General features: G+C 41.8%; 1 protein-coding gene across 5 annotated transcripts in view; it reads right to left on the reverse strand.

Annotated features, from left to right (window-relative positions):
- Positions 1 to 10,462, reverse strand: part of EVL (Enah/Vasp-like) — a 132,950-nt gene extending 122,488 nt beyond the window's left edge. For 2 of the 5 annotated variants that reach the window (XM_086749827.1, XM_086749822.1), the window contains exon 1: positions 9,894 to 10,076. In XM_086749827.1, the coding sequence (XP_086605953.1) occupies positions 9,894 to 9,916 (23 nt within the window). In that variant the 5' untranslated portion in view covers positions 9,917 to 10,076. Of the gene's footprint in view, positions 1 to 9,893; positions 10,079 to 10,361 lie in introns of those variants that run through there. The other 3 variants (XM_086749823.1, XM_086749825.1, XM_086749824.1) reach the window with 3 other exon arrangements.
- Positions 10,463 to 17,718: the final 7,256 nt, after the last annotated feature.

Genomic DNA, 17,718 nt, shown 5'->3' on the forward strand with positions numbered 1-17,718 from the left:
TGCTCTATTTTCAGAGGACATACAGTGATGGTTCAATTATCTGGCTTAACTGTGACATGCATTTACTTATGCCCAAGCAGTACTATAACTGCCTGTGACCTAAGGCACAGGCTCTAGGAAAGAACCTCTCTGGTGACAAGATCACCAGCAAAATAATACAATTATGGAACGGTTGGGGTTGGAAGGAACCTTTAAAGTTTATCCAGTCCAACCCCCCGTGCAAGAAGCAGGGACATCTCCAACCAGATCAGGTTGCTCAGAGCCCCATCCAGCCTGGCCTTGAATGTTTCCAGGGATGGGGCATCCACCACCTCTCTGGGCAACCTGTTCCAGTGTTCCACCACCCTCATTATAAATTTTTTTTTCCTTACATCCAGTCTGAATCTATCTCCCTCTGTTTTAAAACCATTACCACTCATGCTATCACAACAGGCCCTGCTAAAGAGTTTCTCCCCTTCTTTCTTACAAGCCCCCTTTAGGTACTGGAAAACCACTATAAGGTCTCCCTGGAGAAGATGCATTTCATTTGCTCTGACAGCATCCTTCTGGGTTACAAGTAAATTTTTTCTTGACTTTGTCCCTCTTGTATGTGCTTCTGAAAAGGCTGTGACCACCATTGCCTACTAATCATCATTGCCTACCACTCCATCAGTTGCAAACATTTACTGATACATCCCACTGATGATGTAAAAATCACACGGGATATTGTAGCTTGCCAGTTTTAGTGTGTTCCTGTGGAAGAAGTAAATTTTCATTTGTCAGTCTTATGTTCCTGCAACATGATGCACTGAAAAATAACAGATGTAAGAAATTCATAGCTTCTACAATGTTAGGGTTAAAATGCCTGCTCCCTCCATTTTGCAATACACATAGACAAGTTTAGAATCACATTTTCCACCTTGTTTAGCACTGCAAAATAAACATAAATTTTCAAATAATTCAAATATTCCAAATCTATGTGAGCCTTTAAAGACAAAGGCTAATTTTCTATGTAAATAACATCCAGCTGATCCTCCTCCCTGGAATCATCAGAGCAGATACATGCTCTTGTGAAAATGTGATCCATGTAAAATGAGTTTTTCTTGATTTTTCAAATATGGTTCTTAGATTTCCACTCCCCATTTAAAAGAGGAGTGTGACTTTGATCTCAAATAATTTGTAATGGATGTCAAAATGAGTCTTTTCTATAACTTCCATTTTAACCCAACTTTATAAGAAACAGCTGCTTGCCAAACAGCAGCAAAGCTGTGCCAGCTGGGCAGAACAGTGTTAATGACATCAAATGCACTTAGCATGAAATGACATCAAAAAGTGCTCTCTCATCAAGCAACAACAATCTGTGGAGGCAAGGTTTGCAGGAATTGTTGTTTTATTAGACTGATTCTTACAGTCAGAAAAAAAGGACAAGCTTTTTGATACAAAATCCCCCTTCAGTCTCAAGAAAAAGTCTCATCTCTTTCTCTAAATTTTTATCAGTCTTCTCCTTTTACTTCCTTCAAGCTTGTTTTTTCCCCCCTCTTTTTTTCTCTCTTATAGACAAATTTAATGAGAAATTAGCCTGTGGCTTTATGATACTGCTAACAATTGATACTTTAATGAAAAGAAAAGCGGAAGTTTTACTTCAGAGAATTATCCTTCTTCTGGGTGGCTTTGATATTTTCTTAATTTCTTTGTTTGAAACTTCTGTTTCAGGTCTGTAAAGGGCTTGTGTAATCACAAGCTTAGCTGGTTTTGCCAGTTACAGAAGTTGTTTAATAAAAGATATTCCCTTTCCCTTCGAACACAGCCTCATTTTTATCCCTAGACCATAACCACTACGGCAGCACTACAATAGCATGTTTTATGGAAATACATCAGTTTCCATAAAGATAGCACAATCTCTTACGCTCTGTAGCTAAATGCCTAAGACACTTGCCTACGATGTGGACAATCCAGATTTAAAATCAACTCTGTGTGATTTGAAGAATGGTTTTTCATCCCACACCATCCAGAATCAGGCAAAGTTGAATTGTGATTTAAGTCTTCAGATCCTGACCCAACGCGTGGACACCACCTTGCCGATCGATCCACCTCAAAACCATCATACTACAATGGAGAGTATCAAAGTGTGCACTTTCACCAAAGAAGAGTTGAAAAAGTTTTATTCTCATTCAGCTTCAGATTCAAAACCTGAACTCTACATCGTGAAACAGAGCCATCATCCCCAAGCCCAGCCTAGCAATCATCTTTGCTGGACCGTTATCCCCCAAACTTCACGGCACTTTGTAATATTAACTCTATCTGCTTACACACATCTTTTGCCTGGGAAAGTTTTCCTCTATGTTTCTCTCACTCAGGTCACTTCCTTTCTTCTTCAGAGCTCAGCTTTGCTTTCATGGCACCTAGATGGAAAGAAATGGGCTATTTCACAGACTTTTCACTCTCCCCACCTTCTCCTGCTCTACACTAACTACAGTGAAGACAGAGCAAGTATCAGCTTTCTCTAACTGCTTTTGAAAGGTAAAATTGCAAACACCCAACGGACAAATTTGTCTTCTCATAACCTTACCTGAGCCATGTTAGTCTCTAGCAGGAGGCAGCAATGGTTTCTAAAGGAGACAGACCCAGCTGTGCTATGCAGTCCAAAGCATGAAACTCAACCCATGTCCCCCTGGGTGGCATGAAGAAGCTCTCCTGCTGCTAGTCACCTAGTAATCTGCAACTATGGATATCACCTTAAAGGGAAGAAACTCTAAACATTTTATTTTAGTTCTGTGTAATCTCATGAGCCAACGCAGCGGCACAGTAACATGAAGAAACTTCATCATTTGTTTTGAACTTTAATTTTTCAACTGTAGTGTCAGGTCCTTTTTTTTTCCTCTGTGTGTGTTTTAACAAACCTTCACGAAGCACGAGCCACTTAAATCATGGGCTTTTTAACCTTGTTTTACAAGCAGCTGATCTAAAACACACAAGGTTACATGACCCCAAGCTGGGATAAGTGAATGACACACCTTACTCAGAAAGTCTCCAAGGACGCAAGGCTTGCAAAAATCTTACAGCTAAAGGAGGGTATGAGATACAGCTCGGGGCACAGGCTCTTGTGTAGGAATGGCAGAGAGCAACTTTCCCTAGTTTCTGCCTGTCTTCACACAAAATCTCAAAGGAAGAGTGAGAGGCTCACTCCTTAAAAGCACACTGAGGTCCTCGGATGAAAAGTGCTTCTAGGAACAAAGCATCACCTTTCTTGCCAGTGGTCTTTTCCCCTAAGCACCATATCTTTTCCACTTTTAGCTGACGAACACAAAGCTTACAAGGACGGGGTTTGAGCCGATGCTATGTGTAGTCAGCTTTTCCTAGCACAGGATGTTGTGAGGTCCTACCCTCCCTCCTGTGCAAAAAGAGAGAGACACAAGTCACCCCATCCAGCTCTTGTGCTCCTGATTCCTGCAGGAATCAAACCAGTTCCTAGGAGAACAATGTCAGGAGTCCAGCACAACTCATGCTGGAATAAGTAAGGAAAAGGTTTTCCCCTTCAAAGGCAATTATGACCTTTAAAGACTAAAATGTATCATAGGAAGAAGCCTCCATATCCTGTATCTACCTCACGAATGTCAGAAATAGCATGACAAACAATTTGATCTGTTTGGCCTTGCTGCACAATAGGAAGCAAGTTAGACAACCATGCAGCTGAAGTTAAGGGCAGGGACAGGGACAATCAGCATCTCTGGAAGACATCAGGACAGCAAAATCAAGAAGCTGGCACTGCAGGTAAGAAGCAGTGGGCAGCAGCTGTCTTCCATGGAAGTTCATCTAAAGTGCTTCAAATCTTTAGAGACTTTACACTAAGGCTTAAAAGAGGCAGGCAGGACAGAGACTGACTTGCTCTAATAGAAGCCCATAGGTGTATTTAAAAATTATCATAAAATCTGTTCTTTAAAGAAGCCATCTGTACTCAAGTGTTTGTTTTCATTTTAAAGATTGACAGCAATTTCCATGTGTCTTGATAACCAGCTTCAGTTCTGAAAAGTGCATCTGGATCCTCATTAAACAACAGCAGCCACTTCTCGTTTGTGAATATTACTACAAGGATGGTTAAAAAAATAGGAGGAGGGGGACAAAGATGTACAGGAAATGAGAGAGACAACAGAAGAATGCAAAACTAGGTTATCATGCCTAGAATGCAGCGGAAACAGAGAGGAAATTTCTTCATTTTGGAAATGAGTTACAGTGCAGTAGCTCTCAGGTAGCCTAACTAAGTCTTTGGTACCAGTGAGATGGTTGCTCTGTAGGGTGTACAGCTGGACTGCATACTTCCATGAACAGCCCCAAGTTTCAGGCACCAAATACACCCCCCTAGACAATTCACATTGATTTTAATGTGACTGGAAATTACCTCCCAAAATACACACCAGTGCTCCTCTAGTCCAGTCAATATCCTAGATAAATCATATTTATACTTGGGATAAGATTACATTCCCAGGCATCAGAATATTTTCTTCTTAAAATCTGGCCAAACCTAACCCCACCATCTCTAACAAAGAGTCTCTAGTTATTTTCCTCTTCAGTAGAAATATTACAACATAGCCACTATGGGGATAGTACACGCTTATCTTCATTCCCTGCAACGGTATTCTCATATTACTGCCTTAGAAGTATTCCTCTCCCTCTCTTCAAATGTCTCTGTGCTAAATCACTGAAATATGTGGCAACTGCAGTGTCAGTTGTCACAGGGAAAAATATGTCAGCAAAAACATTTGATTCAATCTGCTGTTTAAGGAAGCAACATTTCCTCAGGGTGTATGCCTTGTGTGGATAAATAACAACTGTCCAAAAATCAAGTATCTAAAACCAATTTCAAATATCAAAGGACAGATTTCAGGTAACTTTCAGGAAAAAAAAAAAAACAAAACCAAAAAACCAACCCGAACTAGTTCCTTTTCCTCTTTTCTTAATTTAGTGCAAGTTTGTTTCAGAAAAAAACCTATAAAATTTAGCCTCTTGATCACAAACTGAAGGGTGAACTCTTAAGTAAAGAATGATGCAAAGGGTATTATGGATCTTACGGGAACCATAACCTGCCCCCCACCCCGGGCACATGCATTTTCTCTGATGAGATGCATCATATGGAACATTCACATCTGCAAAGTGAATGACTAGACTTGCCAATTCCTGTGTATAATCAAAAGCTTCTGTCTCAACAATGTATTTTTGTCAAGTTTTGTGTTCAATTTCCCTGTATCCACGTAAGGACAAAAAAGCAGAACATAGTCAGCTGGTTTGCTGGTGGATGTAGTCCATCGAAGAGCAAGCGTTGAGCAAGCAGAAGCTCGGCGGGCCTGCAGCATCCCTTGTCTGCTGAAGCCGAGCTGAGCAGATTAAGCTTTTAGGTTCACACATTTGCAGCTATTAAGCACCGACAGAGTATTTGAATATCACAATGCAATCGATCACTTCAGCAACACAGGTTAGAAGGGGCTGAGATACGGCAACCAATTATGGTCTGCTAGAATACCATCCTTGGCTTTTTTCCATTTTAACTTTCTTTGCTCCCTTTCATTTTGACACCTTTTGACTTCAGCAACAATTACTCCCTGATTCTTGTTCCCTCTTGTCAGAAAAGACTAACTGCACTATTTGGTGTATTTTTCTCTAGCTGCTCCATCTAACCTGGGAGGTCAGAGTCACCAACTTGGCACAACAATTTGTTCCACTTCTCCGTAGCGCTGCAACCCCATTACCCCTCTCTACAAAAGCTACACTCCTGTAGCAACCGAAATAGTCTTTTGGAAAATCTCCTGATGCTTCTTGCTCATCGATATGATCATATTTTTTTTTTTGTAGAAAAGAACAGCAGATTTTTTTTTGGTTGATTTTAAAGAGCAATTCGTGACACAAGCAAATCCCTTCAAATGCCTCACCTACAGCTTCCTCAAGTTGGTGGACTGTTTAGACTGCAGTTGCACTTCTGAAATTTGGGATTATTTAAAAGGCCTCCTTCTTAAGAATTTTCAGCAGCAAAAGCCACAGGAGACAGGCCTGCATCCCTTTGGAGCAGCAGCCTTTTGCCCCTTCCGTAAATCATCTTGCTATTTCTCTAAGGGAGAGAGGGAAGGAAAAGCCACCTGCCTTCAAGTTTTAATATCATTGTACAAAATAATTGTGCTCACCCTTTATACTGTTCTTTAACAAATGTAACACCTACCCTGCAGGTTTCTGAACTCTTGGCTGTAATGCAGTGAATGCTGCAGCCAAAGTGAGGGCAGGCGTTTGATAGGCATCTGCCCCTAGAATTCATTTTTGCCGAATTGTATTAAAAACAGAATTCTTCACTAATTTGGAGTATTCCATTTTTTTATTTGGCAGTAGTAAAAGGAGAGGCTTAGGCATCAGAATTCCTGGGTTTGGTTCCAGTTCTGCAGGTAAATGGCACAGGGAATTGCCGACTCCCCGGAGGCATTGTCTGACTGCTGCTGCCTTGGGGGTCAGGAGGTAAGAGGTTCCATGTGCACCACAGCACCACGTTCATTGTGAGCCTTGCTTTCTATTCACCAGTGGGTTTTGTTTCCTCTGTTCACAGCCAGTTCTTTGAGAGACTTATTTTCCCTCTTGTAGCGTTCTCAATTTTGCTGGAGGGATGGGGGAATAGAAGATGCAGTTAAAAATACTGCGATGCCATGGTAGGCGGTGTATCAGAAATAGACAGACACTAGCTCACTGCAAAGAATACCAAGTAACATCCCAGAAAGATAAAGGCATGGCAACAAAAGAAAAAAAAAAATAATGCATTTGTGTTCTGCTGCTAGAGAGCTAAATCTGGACTGAGGATACTAAACGAGGAGTACCGCCTGCGGCCAAGCGTGCCATCCTCCTGTTAGCTTCACATGCAAAGTCATCTTATGACAGTACGGTCAGCAGGAGATCATAAAAACATGGCTGATGAACAATCTTACCTCCAATTATAAACAAAATGTACGTGAGCTCTGGGGTTTTATGAAGACAGTGCAGAAAATCAGTCAGAAAATGGACTCAACTGGTACCACACAGAAACCAGCAGCCTTCATAAACTGCAAAGGGGTTTAGCTCCTCTAACCCTCGCTTTAAAAGCAATTGAAGTTTTTCAGGGGATATTAGGTTCTTCCCAAGAGGAAGATAAACCAAACTTGGCCAATGCAAGGAACTCTGAGATTATTCAATGGATTTACCACCTTGTTTTTTCTAAGGTTTGAGTCTCTCTCATCCAGCCAGTAACCGCAGGGGTAACATTTCATCCCGAAGAGCTTTACAAATAAGTGTTTTACAAACAGCACACCAGAGTCACTTACAGCGCTTAAGTGAGACACTGTTGCAGAGAAGCCCAGTGGCTGCTTAACGCTTCACAAAAATAGCCTGGCACCATTTTGCCGGGGAAGTGAAGAAGGCTGCATCAAACAGAAACGACCGGGGGAACTTAGGCAGCCAGACTGCAGTGACGCCTCTTGGCACTGGGCCGAGGTGCCACAGCCCCACCACCCGCCCAGGGAGTCCTGCAGGCCTTTAAGGCCCAGTCTGGAGGCAGAAAGAAAAATGTAGAATATCACATACAGAAAGGACGTGTACAGGTTTGCATCAGCCAGCACCAGTGGCATCACCACTTCTCCAGACATGTGGGTACCCAAGCCATGGAGGTGCACCAAAAGATGGAAAGAGCAGTGCCTCTGCAACATGCACCCACTAGCAGGTCAAAGTCAAGATGAGAGATGAGTGCAAGCTTATGTTTTATGCACATGGAGAATGGCACCTGTAAAGCGTGGGCCCACTAAGGACCCACGTCAGTCCATCAGTCCAGAGAAGAGTGCCATCTACTGCTATATCAACTTTGCTTCCAGGAGCCCACAAGAGTGAGACTTCCTACCTCGTTGCCGAATTAGACCCTGTTTTTCCTTTCTCTTGCAAAATACGTTTTGATCTCATCCAAATGTAATACAGCCACAGGCATGAGAATAATCATACCATAAAAAAAAACATCAACATGCAGATACAACCTTGACAAAACACCACTGAAATGTCTAATAAAATAAATGCAATTTAAACACTGCTATGCAGAAACCACAGCCTTACCAATGCAGAAGATGTAAAAGAAAAGGTCTAGCAGTCTGCACATCAAATGTTAATACTATTTTCAAAGCAAGTCTAAGAGAGGACAATGAGTAGTTTAATAAACCTAATGGGTGTGTAATCAGCATTTGACTGTTCTTGCCATAAAAGTAGGTGTCTTCTTGGCCCAAGATATCTGGGAAAGGTACTGAAAGACAGTTAAGGCTTTTAAAACAGAATTTTTAAAACATCTTTTTTCTTCTCGTGAAGATTTATTTAGAGTTTCACTCTATTAAGAAGAGGATCCAACCAGCTGGGTGAAATACAAATAAATCTGCAGGCATAGTAAGTTGCACAGTAAGTTTGGGGCCCATTCGCAGCTTAATTTACTGCCAACAATCAGCGATGTCAAGATTTCAAGCATCTCCTGACAGCCCTGTGACAACTGCAGTTACACAGCATTATCTGGTCTTCCAATAAAATCTTTTCCCTCAGACAACATCATACTGCTTTTTCACAACAGAAGTCTACATCGTCAGCCTGTACCTCCTCAGCTTTTATGGCTGAACCAGGACATTTCAGGGTGGTGGGGTATCCTGTCGTTGCTTTTACTGCTGTCGACACTGCTCACTTCCACACAGAACCAAGCAGCAAAACACAAAACAAGGGAAACTGCCAATATATTAAATGATTTTTAAAAAGGCCAAAATAATGGTAGCAACATTTCATCTGAGGTTAGAAAGTTTAATTTGAAAATATTTGGTACAGAATGCTCATTGTGCATAGAAAGAGAACCCATCCTCTCCTCTAGTTGCATACTTGGTCAAACAATATCTTTTTGGAATTAAAAAGGAAAGAGTATTTTAAAGATATATTATAATAACGATATTCAGGCAAACATATCATGAGGTGATCCCTAGATGCTCTTACAACATTGTCACCATTTTATCTGGACAATTTTATAATACGAGTTATAAGAACTGAACACACTAAGTAAAACAAACTTAAAAAATTAAGTGAGACACCCCCTATCCCACAACCACTGACCAGAATTTTTCCAAGTCCAATACTGTTTTATTGCAGATAACAGAATCAGCTCTATTAGTGAGGGCAGAAATTCTGTTTCATGCCTTCAAAAATCTGTTGTGATTTTAAGAGACTTCAATGCTTGCATAAGGATGGAGGTATACTGGGGGTGGGGACGGAGGAGGAGAGGGGGCAGAAGCAATACTGAGCAGAACCAATATCAAATAAAAGGTGCTAATTTTATACTCTAACAATCACAGTTGCCCAAATGTTTGCAAACAACAAACCAACCCCAACAAACTTAACCATATTGTTATTTTAAATGTAATTAATACAGAATTCTGCAGCTACAAGATTATGAAAAACAGACATGTACACTCTGCAGCAGCATAAAATATAATCCTTATATACAATCCAAGCATCAATTTTCTCTTCTCTATCACAATCAGTAGTCTCTCTCGAAGGAGCATCTGTCAGATTCTCCGGAACCAAAAATAGCAAAGACCCTTTTAAACAGAACAGTTTCTGGTTTATATTTATAACTACACCATACTTGCTGCTTCTGGCTGTGCGGCGATGAAATTTGTGCAAGATATAATCAATTACCCAGCTTTGCACTTCATCATGCGGCTAGCTACCGTTACCTGCATCTTACCCTTCAAGCACTTCTCCCCATGCATAGGGTAGAGATTTCAAAACACAATAAATATTTGCACATTGAAGGACTAACTGTAGAGCTGACTGACATTACACAGCAAAAATCTGGTGAGAACAAAAACCAAGCACACTGATGTATAAAACAGAGAGCCTACCTGAATTCTTCAAATGCATACATGGCCTAGTGACTACACAAATGCTCTGAAATTTAAAATAATCTTCTTAACGTGCAGGAGGACCATTTAGTCTGTCAAACTGCAGCAAAATGCATAATGATGAGAGAGTATATTTGAAATATTCTGAAGAGAAAGGGTATGCAGATACTGGCCTGCAGCCTACAGCTCAGCCAGCTGCTGACAAGCAGCAGCTAACAGGGAAAGGCGATAGAGTACCATGTGATCATTCCTGCAAGTCTGATTAATGCAGTATACTCCAAGAATACAGGCCCATATCTTTATTATTCAAGCCAAATAAGTCAAACACTGTACACGACAGGCTCCAGGGCTAAATTATCATTCGCATGCTACATCAAAATCAGTAATCGCAAGCAGAGGATAGTAAAAAGCTAAGGATATATTGTAACGGAAGAGATTAATTAGGCCCATTCAAGCTGATTTTCTTACCTTGTAGTGATATTTTAGTCTGTGTTTTTATTCATATAAACCATCAGTGACGGAACAAAAGACTGCAGCCTCAAACCTTCCCTTCCATGAATGCCAGAACATTTTAAGTAGTTTATCTGCTAGAAATCATTTCCTCTGTAGTCTATCTCCAACCACTTTAACTCCTTCAGCCCTGAATTCGTTGTCATAAATCCCATTTGCAGTGCCAGGCGGGCGTTTTAGGGTTTATAGGGTTAACACTGAGAAATCGCAGCAGTGCAACTGAATGAAGCGGGATAAGAGCCAAAGGAGTCATATCTGCGAAATCAAAGACAGGAGATAGCAGTGAGGAAAGTTGAGAATTTCGTGGCATTGCAGTGTATGAGCGAAGATGCTTCAGCTGCCTAGCAACAGCACACGCAATCTCCATGGCAACAGCGCAGCAAGGGCTAGGGTCAGAGCATCACCACTGCACGTGCGCCCTGGGGTGACAAACCAGAGCCAACCTGCCCCGGGCCAGCCACAGCACCCCTGTGCTGCTGGGACCTGCCCCCGTGATCGGTGGGGAGAAGGGAGCGGGGATGAAGTTTGCATCTACTCAATGTAGGGCAGTCCCACTGAAGCAGAGCTTGGAGGCACACGGGCACCCTCCCAGAACAGCTCAGCAGTGGACAACGCATCTGCTCCTCTGGAATAACACAGCCCAGTGGCGTTGCACATCCTGGTTCAAGAAACACAGCCCACAGCACAGGGGAACAGACCCCAAAACACCAGGAGCCAGAGCTCATCATCCCCACAGCAAGGTCCTTGGAAATTCTGGACATGTAAGGAACGCAGGCTGGATGAGTGCCATTATCCATTTACTTAGGGATTGCATGGGTCTTATTCACAGGGAGACTTTGCCAAGGTTCCCCACAGCCCCAGCTGAACTGGGCAATGTGCTCGGGAGGGATGGGAGGAGGTTTTACCACATGGCTGTGCGCACATTAGATCAGCCTCAGCATCTCTGCCACAACAGCGTGCCTAAGGATGCCAGCGCAGGCCAGGGAGAAGGGCAACAGGCTCTGCTGCTGGCCAAAGAGCAGATTAAGGGAGAGGATTGCTGGAAATGACAGATTCAAATCCTGGGAAATCAACCCCTCACCTGGGAGGGAGAGATTATGGGGCAGTGGGATAACACACCGCCTGGGAAAGTCAGGAGGAGGCAGAAAATTCAAAGTCACCTCTGGGGCTGCTCTCCACCTTGGCTTGCCTCTTTCTTTTACTGCTAGGGCTGGTTTCCAGTATAAAAAAAATAGTTTCTCACATGTAGGATTTTGGCCAGAGCCTGAAACATCCAAACCCTACTACAGTTCCTGAGTTGCACTCCACTGTAGGGCAATGGCTGCCCCACTGCATTCGGAGACTGGAAAAGTGTCCCAAGTACAGCCAGACACATCTCCAGGACACAACAATTTGTGACAGGCCACAGTAACTGCAGCATCTGATCTCTGAAAAAGAATAGGTAGAAAGGGCTGGAGTGAAAGGGAAAGGGGCTCATGGCAAAAAACCTAGTACTGGAAACACACACAAAAAAAACTTCAGTTTTATTTGGGACATGGTGTTTCTAATACAGTAGTGACCTTGAGTTTGGTTTTATTTCCTTTTAAACAAATGTGACCGTGTTAAGCGACAATAAAGGCACACTGTAGGCACACTGAAACACATGCAGTCACACCATCTGACAGAAATTAATTATTCCATAAGCATCCAGAAAGAGAGGGACTGCAAGATAGGTGCTTCTGGCTAGAGCCTAACAAAAGAGTAAAACTAGCAGAGAGGAGAACGATACAACCATCAAGAAAAGTCATCTTCCATAGGTAGGCTGAACTCCATGCTTTCTATATTCTACGATTCTTTACACAGTACCCAAGCAGCTGGGTACAGGTGAGGTAGCCCCTTGCAAGCAAGTGTTCTGCCACTGACTCCATAAGAAAGAAGGTTTTACCTTAAAAGTCAGAGCTAGCCAAGATCCCTTAGGGGTGAATGAGGCAAGTCTGAACTTCTTTTCTCTTGTTCACCTCAATCTTCCTCTTACTGGAATTCAAGTGGAAGAGGGCTGGTTTTTTCACTTGAAATGTGTTTATTTTTCACACTAGCTAAAATAAAAACCCTTCTACAGAACTAACAGCAAATGTAGTGTACTGTTTCCCTTAAGTATTCATTCTGTTTCAAATAGAGTTGACAAAATCACTGTCTGGTCTTCCTATTTCTGCAGTTTCTTAAGAGCCACTATGCAAATAAATAGTCAACTGTTCAAGTCAAGGCTTCCCTCATCAATGCGTTCACTGTGAAGGACTCAAAACACAAACAGCATCCAGAAAGCTTCCATATTCAGTAGAGGTCAGCTGCTGAAAGGTTTCAGTAGGATAAGTTTTTTTAACTTAATTTTTTTTAGCCAGCACTTTCACAACAGCTCACAGAATTACAGACAGCAAGAGCAGGGCTCCTATAATTTTAGGATAACAGATAGTGTCATTTCTGGTTAATTAATTACTAGGATTCCCATGTTAGATGGCAAGATCTGAGACCATCATGTCATATTGTCGACATGAATGAGGCTCAGCATGCAATTACCTAAGAGAACTCACAGGGGCTTCAGAAAGTCACATGAACACAAGCAATGGCCAAATACATAAATAAATGCTGGATTATAATACCTCTTTATGACTTCTTAGCAAACAAGACTGTAACTTCTCATGCCCTGAGCCAGGCCAAAGGTCTCCAGAAGCAGACAGGAGGTATGTCAGAAACCACGAGCAATGAAATTTTTCAGAAGGAAGAGTTGCTTATTTCCTGCCTGGCTGTATATTCAGTCCAGATCTTCGGTGAAAAATGTCCCACACTTTACCACAAAATCAAATTATGTCACAGAAAAGTAAAATGACAGTAAACATTGGGTGGGGCGATTAATGTGATGAGAACTGTGGGACTCAGATTCCACCTTCTGATCCAAGGCCAGACAGATGTGACAATGAGGGTTCCCTCCCACTGAACAAGATTAGTAGCTTTGGAAAACAATCTGCAGTTTTAATTCCAGGCTCTCACAAACAAGTGAGACTGTGACAGAAGTGGTTATCCTTGATGAAAGCTTGACAAAGAAGCACAAGATGCAAAAAAAAGGCTGGAAATATGACAAACCAGAACAAGGCAGAGGATAGTGGCAAAATTCCTGGCTTTAGCTACTATTTAAGTGGCATACAAGGGCCTTGTGTTGATACTCTGTGTAAGAACCGAGTTTCCCCAAGAATAACATCTTGCATTATTGGTATTCAGTACATCAGTGTATCAGTATTGGTCCTCTTAACCTGAGATTCCACCAAAGCCTTGGCCAGATGCTAAGTGACATTATCTGATCACAAGCAGACTGAGATATTTTAATGAGGTAACTATTTATTCCCTTGCTGAAGCAAGGAAAAAGCCACTAACACAGCAGACTTCTGTCATTAAGCCTGTATTATCATTATGCTGAAGTGATATTCAGACCACTCTAAAAAAAAGAACACAACTGCACTGAAAAATCCAGCATTCGCTTCAATTCATGAGGAAGAAAACAGAAAGGAGAAGGGAAATGAGCCAACAAGAGCGAATATAATCAGTACACATCCACCGCAGCTCTCACATTGCTGCACAGTGAAGGATGTGGCAATCACAGACAGCATCCCAGAGTATGCTGAAAAAAATCTCCTTTCAATAGGATTGTCTCTGAGTTCAAAAGTCTTTCTTGGGCTTAAGAAAATAAGATTTAAAAGGATTATTGAAATAGAAGAAGGAATGGCTACCTTAGGTTGTTCAGGTACTGGGAAAACTGTGGAAATAATTACAGTGCCCTAAAGTTTACTGAACAATAGTATATTCAATATCAGAGTATTGACTCAAACCTTTAGCTGTTAAAGGAAGGGAGAGTGGAGTGAAAATGAACTTTTTTTTTTTTTCCTCATTTAATCAGTGGGATTTCTATTTTACATTGCCTTAAAGCGCTACATGAATTTTGATGCATAAGAATAGTCTGCTCCCTTTCACTCTCTAGTCTCTACTCTGACCACTGAAGGTTAATTTTGTGAAGTTAACCTTCACAAAAAAAAAAAAAAATCCTACCTATGTTCCCTCCTCATTTATACAGCTTGAAATTATCACAGCGCATGAACATTTGCACAGCAAAACTCACTTTTCTCCCTCCAAAATTTGGCCCAAATATGCCTCATGCCTTACAAATCTCGAGGCTTGGCCTGACCCCAGGATGGCTGGTGTGAGGTCTTCCCTATGTTTTTCTCCCACAGCTTTACTCTTATCACGCTGGCAGTAGCACGTACCATTATCATTAACAGACACTGTACCAGGTGCAGGCAAGCACACAGCATCTCACAGGGCTGAAATGGGATGTCTTTTCCAAATACAGCCCCGTCTACCCCATTCTAGTGCTTAAGGGAAGATGCACTGGAGTGAACCAGAGGGAATGGGATTCTTACTAATTTTCTAATCAGCCTTTGGGGATATAGCACCAAGTCACAACTTGCAATCCAAAAGCTAAAGGCTCCATACGGATTATTAAGTTATCGATCGCTGCAATAGTGCCTGCAATACCCGGTCAAATTTAGGACTGTGTGGTGTCGATTGCCATACAAAGCTGAAAACTGAAAGGTCCCTAGCAGTTTTAATAGCAAGACACAACAATCAAATACAGACAAGGCTATCTTGTGGCCTTTCAACACTTAAAGGAGGCTTACAAGAAAGAGACAGACTTTTTAGTAGGGTCTGTTGTGATAGGACAAGGGGTAATGGCTTTAAACTAAAAGAGAATAGATTTAGACTAGAACATCTAGTCTAAACATCTAAAAAGCTAAGATTCAGTCTGTATAGGTTGCAAATGTTAGTTGATATGACCAAGAGTTGGGTATTTCTGTCTGCTTATGAAAAGTTATTTTAAAATATACAAAATCTCCTCCAAGGAAAGGTACAGGGCTGCACAAATTTGAGGTGTGAGGCAGTAATGTATTATTTATGCCAACATAAAAAATTATCAACCATAGCTTTTTCAATACAGCACAGATTAATTTGAATCACACTGCACACAGAACTCCCATTAGCAATTATGAATTATGCTGCCTCAATATTCACCTGACAGCCACAGCATCTTATACTTGCTACATCTTTGCTGATTAGTATCATAATCTGCACAAGCACTGAGCAGAAGACATAGAGAACTCTTTCAGAGAAAATAAAAGGAACTGTAGGCTTCCATTTGGATGATCAGAGAGCTGGAGCACGTCTCCTATGAGGACAGGCTGAGAGAGTTGGGGCTGTTCAGCCTGGAGAAGAGGAGGCTCCGCGGAGACCTTACAGCAGCCTTCCAGTACCTAAAGGGGGCCTGCAGGAAAGGTGGGGAGAAACTCTTTAGCAGAGCCTGTTGTGACAAGGCAAGGGGTAGTGGTTTTAAAATAGAGGGAGGTAGATTTAGATTGGATATTAGGAAAAAAATTTTTACAATGCGAGTTGTAGAGCACTGGAACAGGTTGCCCAGAGAGGTGGTGGAGGCCCCATCCCTGGAAACGCTCAAGGCCAGGCTGGATAAGGCTCTGAGCAACCTGATCTGGTTGGAGATGTCCCTGCTCCTTGCAGGGGGGTTGGACTAGATGACCTTTAAAGGTCTAAGCTAGCTATAATTAGCCAATTTGACTTTTTCCAAGTTGTGAGGGATTAAACGGGAAAAAAGAGAAGTGGGAGGCTAAAACTAGACTTGCATTATCATCACCAACAAATGAAATGTCACTGGGTATGAAAAGAGTATCTGAATAAACCACGGTCATCCACTAAAGCATAGGTTGACAATAAAACATTTGGACATCTATGTGAGGTGTATACATCATATATCAACCAACACAAACATGTACTTCAGCCATGAATACAAACAAAGGTATTCTCATACCACCATAAATACCCTGATTTCTTGCCATTTTCAAGGAAGCCAACAGCCTAGATCTTATAAGCATTCAAATTATACAGTGGCGTGTTTGCAGTCAAAAGTATCAGCCAACATGAACCAAGAAACTTCCCACACACAGATGAGCACATGAATCCCTGCTGGGCTGGGGACTCATTATCGAGTATATTAGCAGGTCAGAAGTTTCTCTGTGTGGAAAATATCAGCATCTACTTGACATCTTCTCTGGTAAACATTAGAAGAGTACTCCTAGTAACAACTGAGTTGTCTTACACCTCGGCACTCTCTAGTTAAATGATAGGATGTAGACAGGAGAAAAATCAAGGTTAATTGTATATTTCTGCTTCTATCTACCAAAAGTAACCTCACTGCACTCGATAAAACTCCATGGGTACCGTGTATCTGTTGAGCAAACTCTCTGCAGCACAAGATCACAGCGCTGAGATCTTAGGAGCTATTAGCCTACGGGGATTTTACATAGACATAATGTCAACGCTCGGATCTGATCATGACCCAGAATTTCACCCGGGGCACGCAAGGATGATCCAGTGTACGGCACTAATGGTAGAGAATTTGCCAAAACTTGGGTGCATTGCTATCACATTAAGATGTACACTGCCCCTGCTTTCACAGGAAGTTTTAGCAAAACAATAAAGTCCTAGTGCTTTAGTTAATACTTGTATGCTCTTGGAAATGAGCCCCTGTGTTCAGAGCAGACCACCACCAACAAAAAAAAATAAGAATTTTTTCTCCTTCTAATAATCGATGCAAAGTATGTTAGAATAAACATGAAAGAATTATTCATTTTATACTGTGGAATTCTTTAGAAACAGCTTCTGACAGCAGACCAAACATAGGCTGTGGCAATTTCAGAACATAATTTACTCACTTCCATGAGAACATACTAAAGTTTTGATTCCTCCAGGGCTTCAGGTCAGCCCAGCAGCCATCAGCAGTTTTACATGCTAACCCACACGACCTTGCTGGCAGGAGAGAGGTGCTAGTGGTGTGATGCCACTGGAGCTATGCTTCCACCCAGGAAAAAGTGAGGCCAATGTCACACTGGTTAGGTTCCGGTTTACTCTGCACCAACAAGTCTTGACTCCAGTAAGGCTTTTAACAGTGTTTCCCATGACATCCTCATAAACACACTCCTCACTGTGTATAAATACATGATGGGGGAGTAAAGAAGACAAAGTCAGACTCTTCTCAGAGGTGACAAGAGGCAATGGGCACAAATTTAGAAATATAGGAAACCCAATTCAAGCATAAGAAGGAACTTTTCTACCATGAGGGTGGTCAAACACTGGCACAGGTTGCCCAGAAAGGTTGTGGCATCACCATCCTTGGAGATATTCAAAACTCAACTGGACAAGGTCCTGAGCAGGGAGTTGGATT

Source organism: Chlamydotis macqueenii, chromosome 5, assembly GCF_036417535.1.
Source record: "Chlamydotis macqueenii isolate bChlMac1 chromosome 5, bChlMac1.mat, whole genome shotgun sequence".
NCBI lineage: Eukaryota > Metazoa > Chordata > Aves > Otidiformes > Otididae > Chlamydotis > Chlamydotis macqueenii.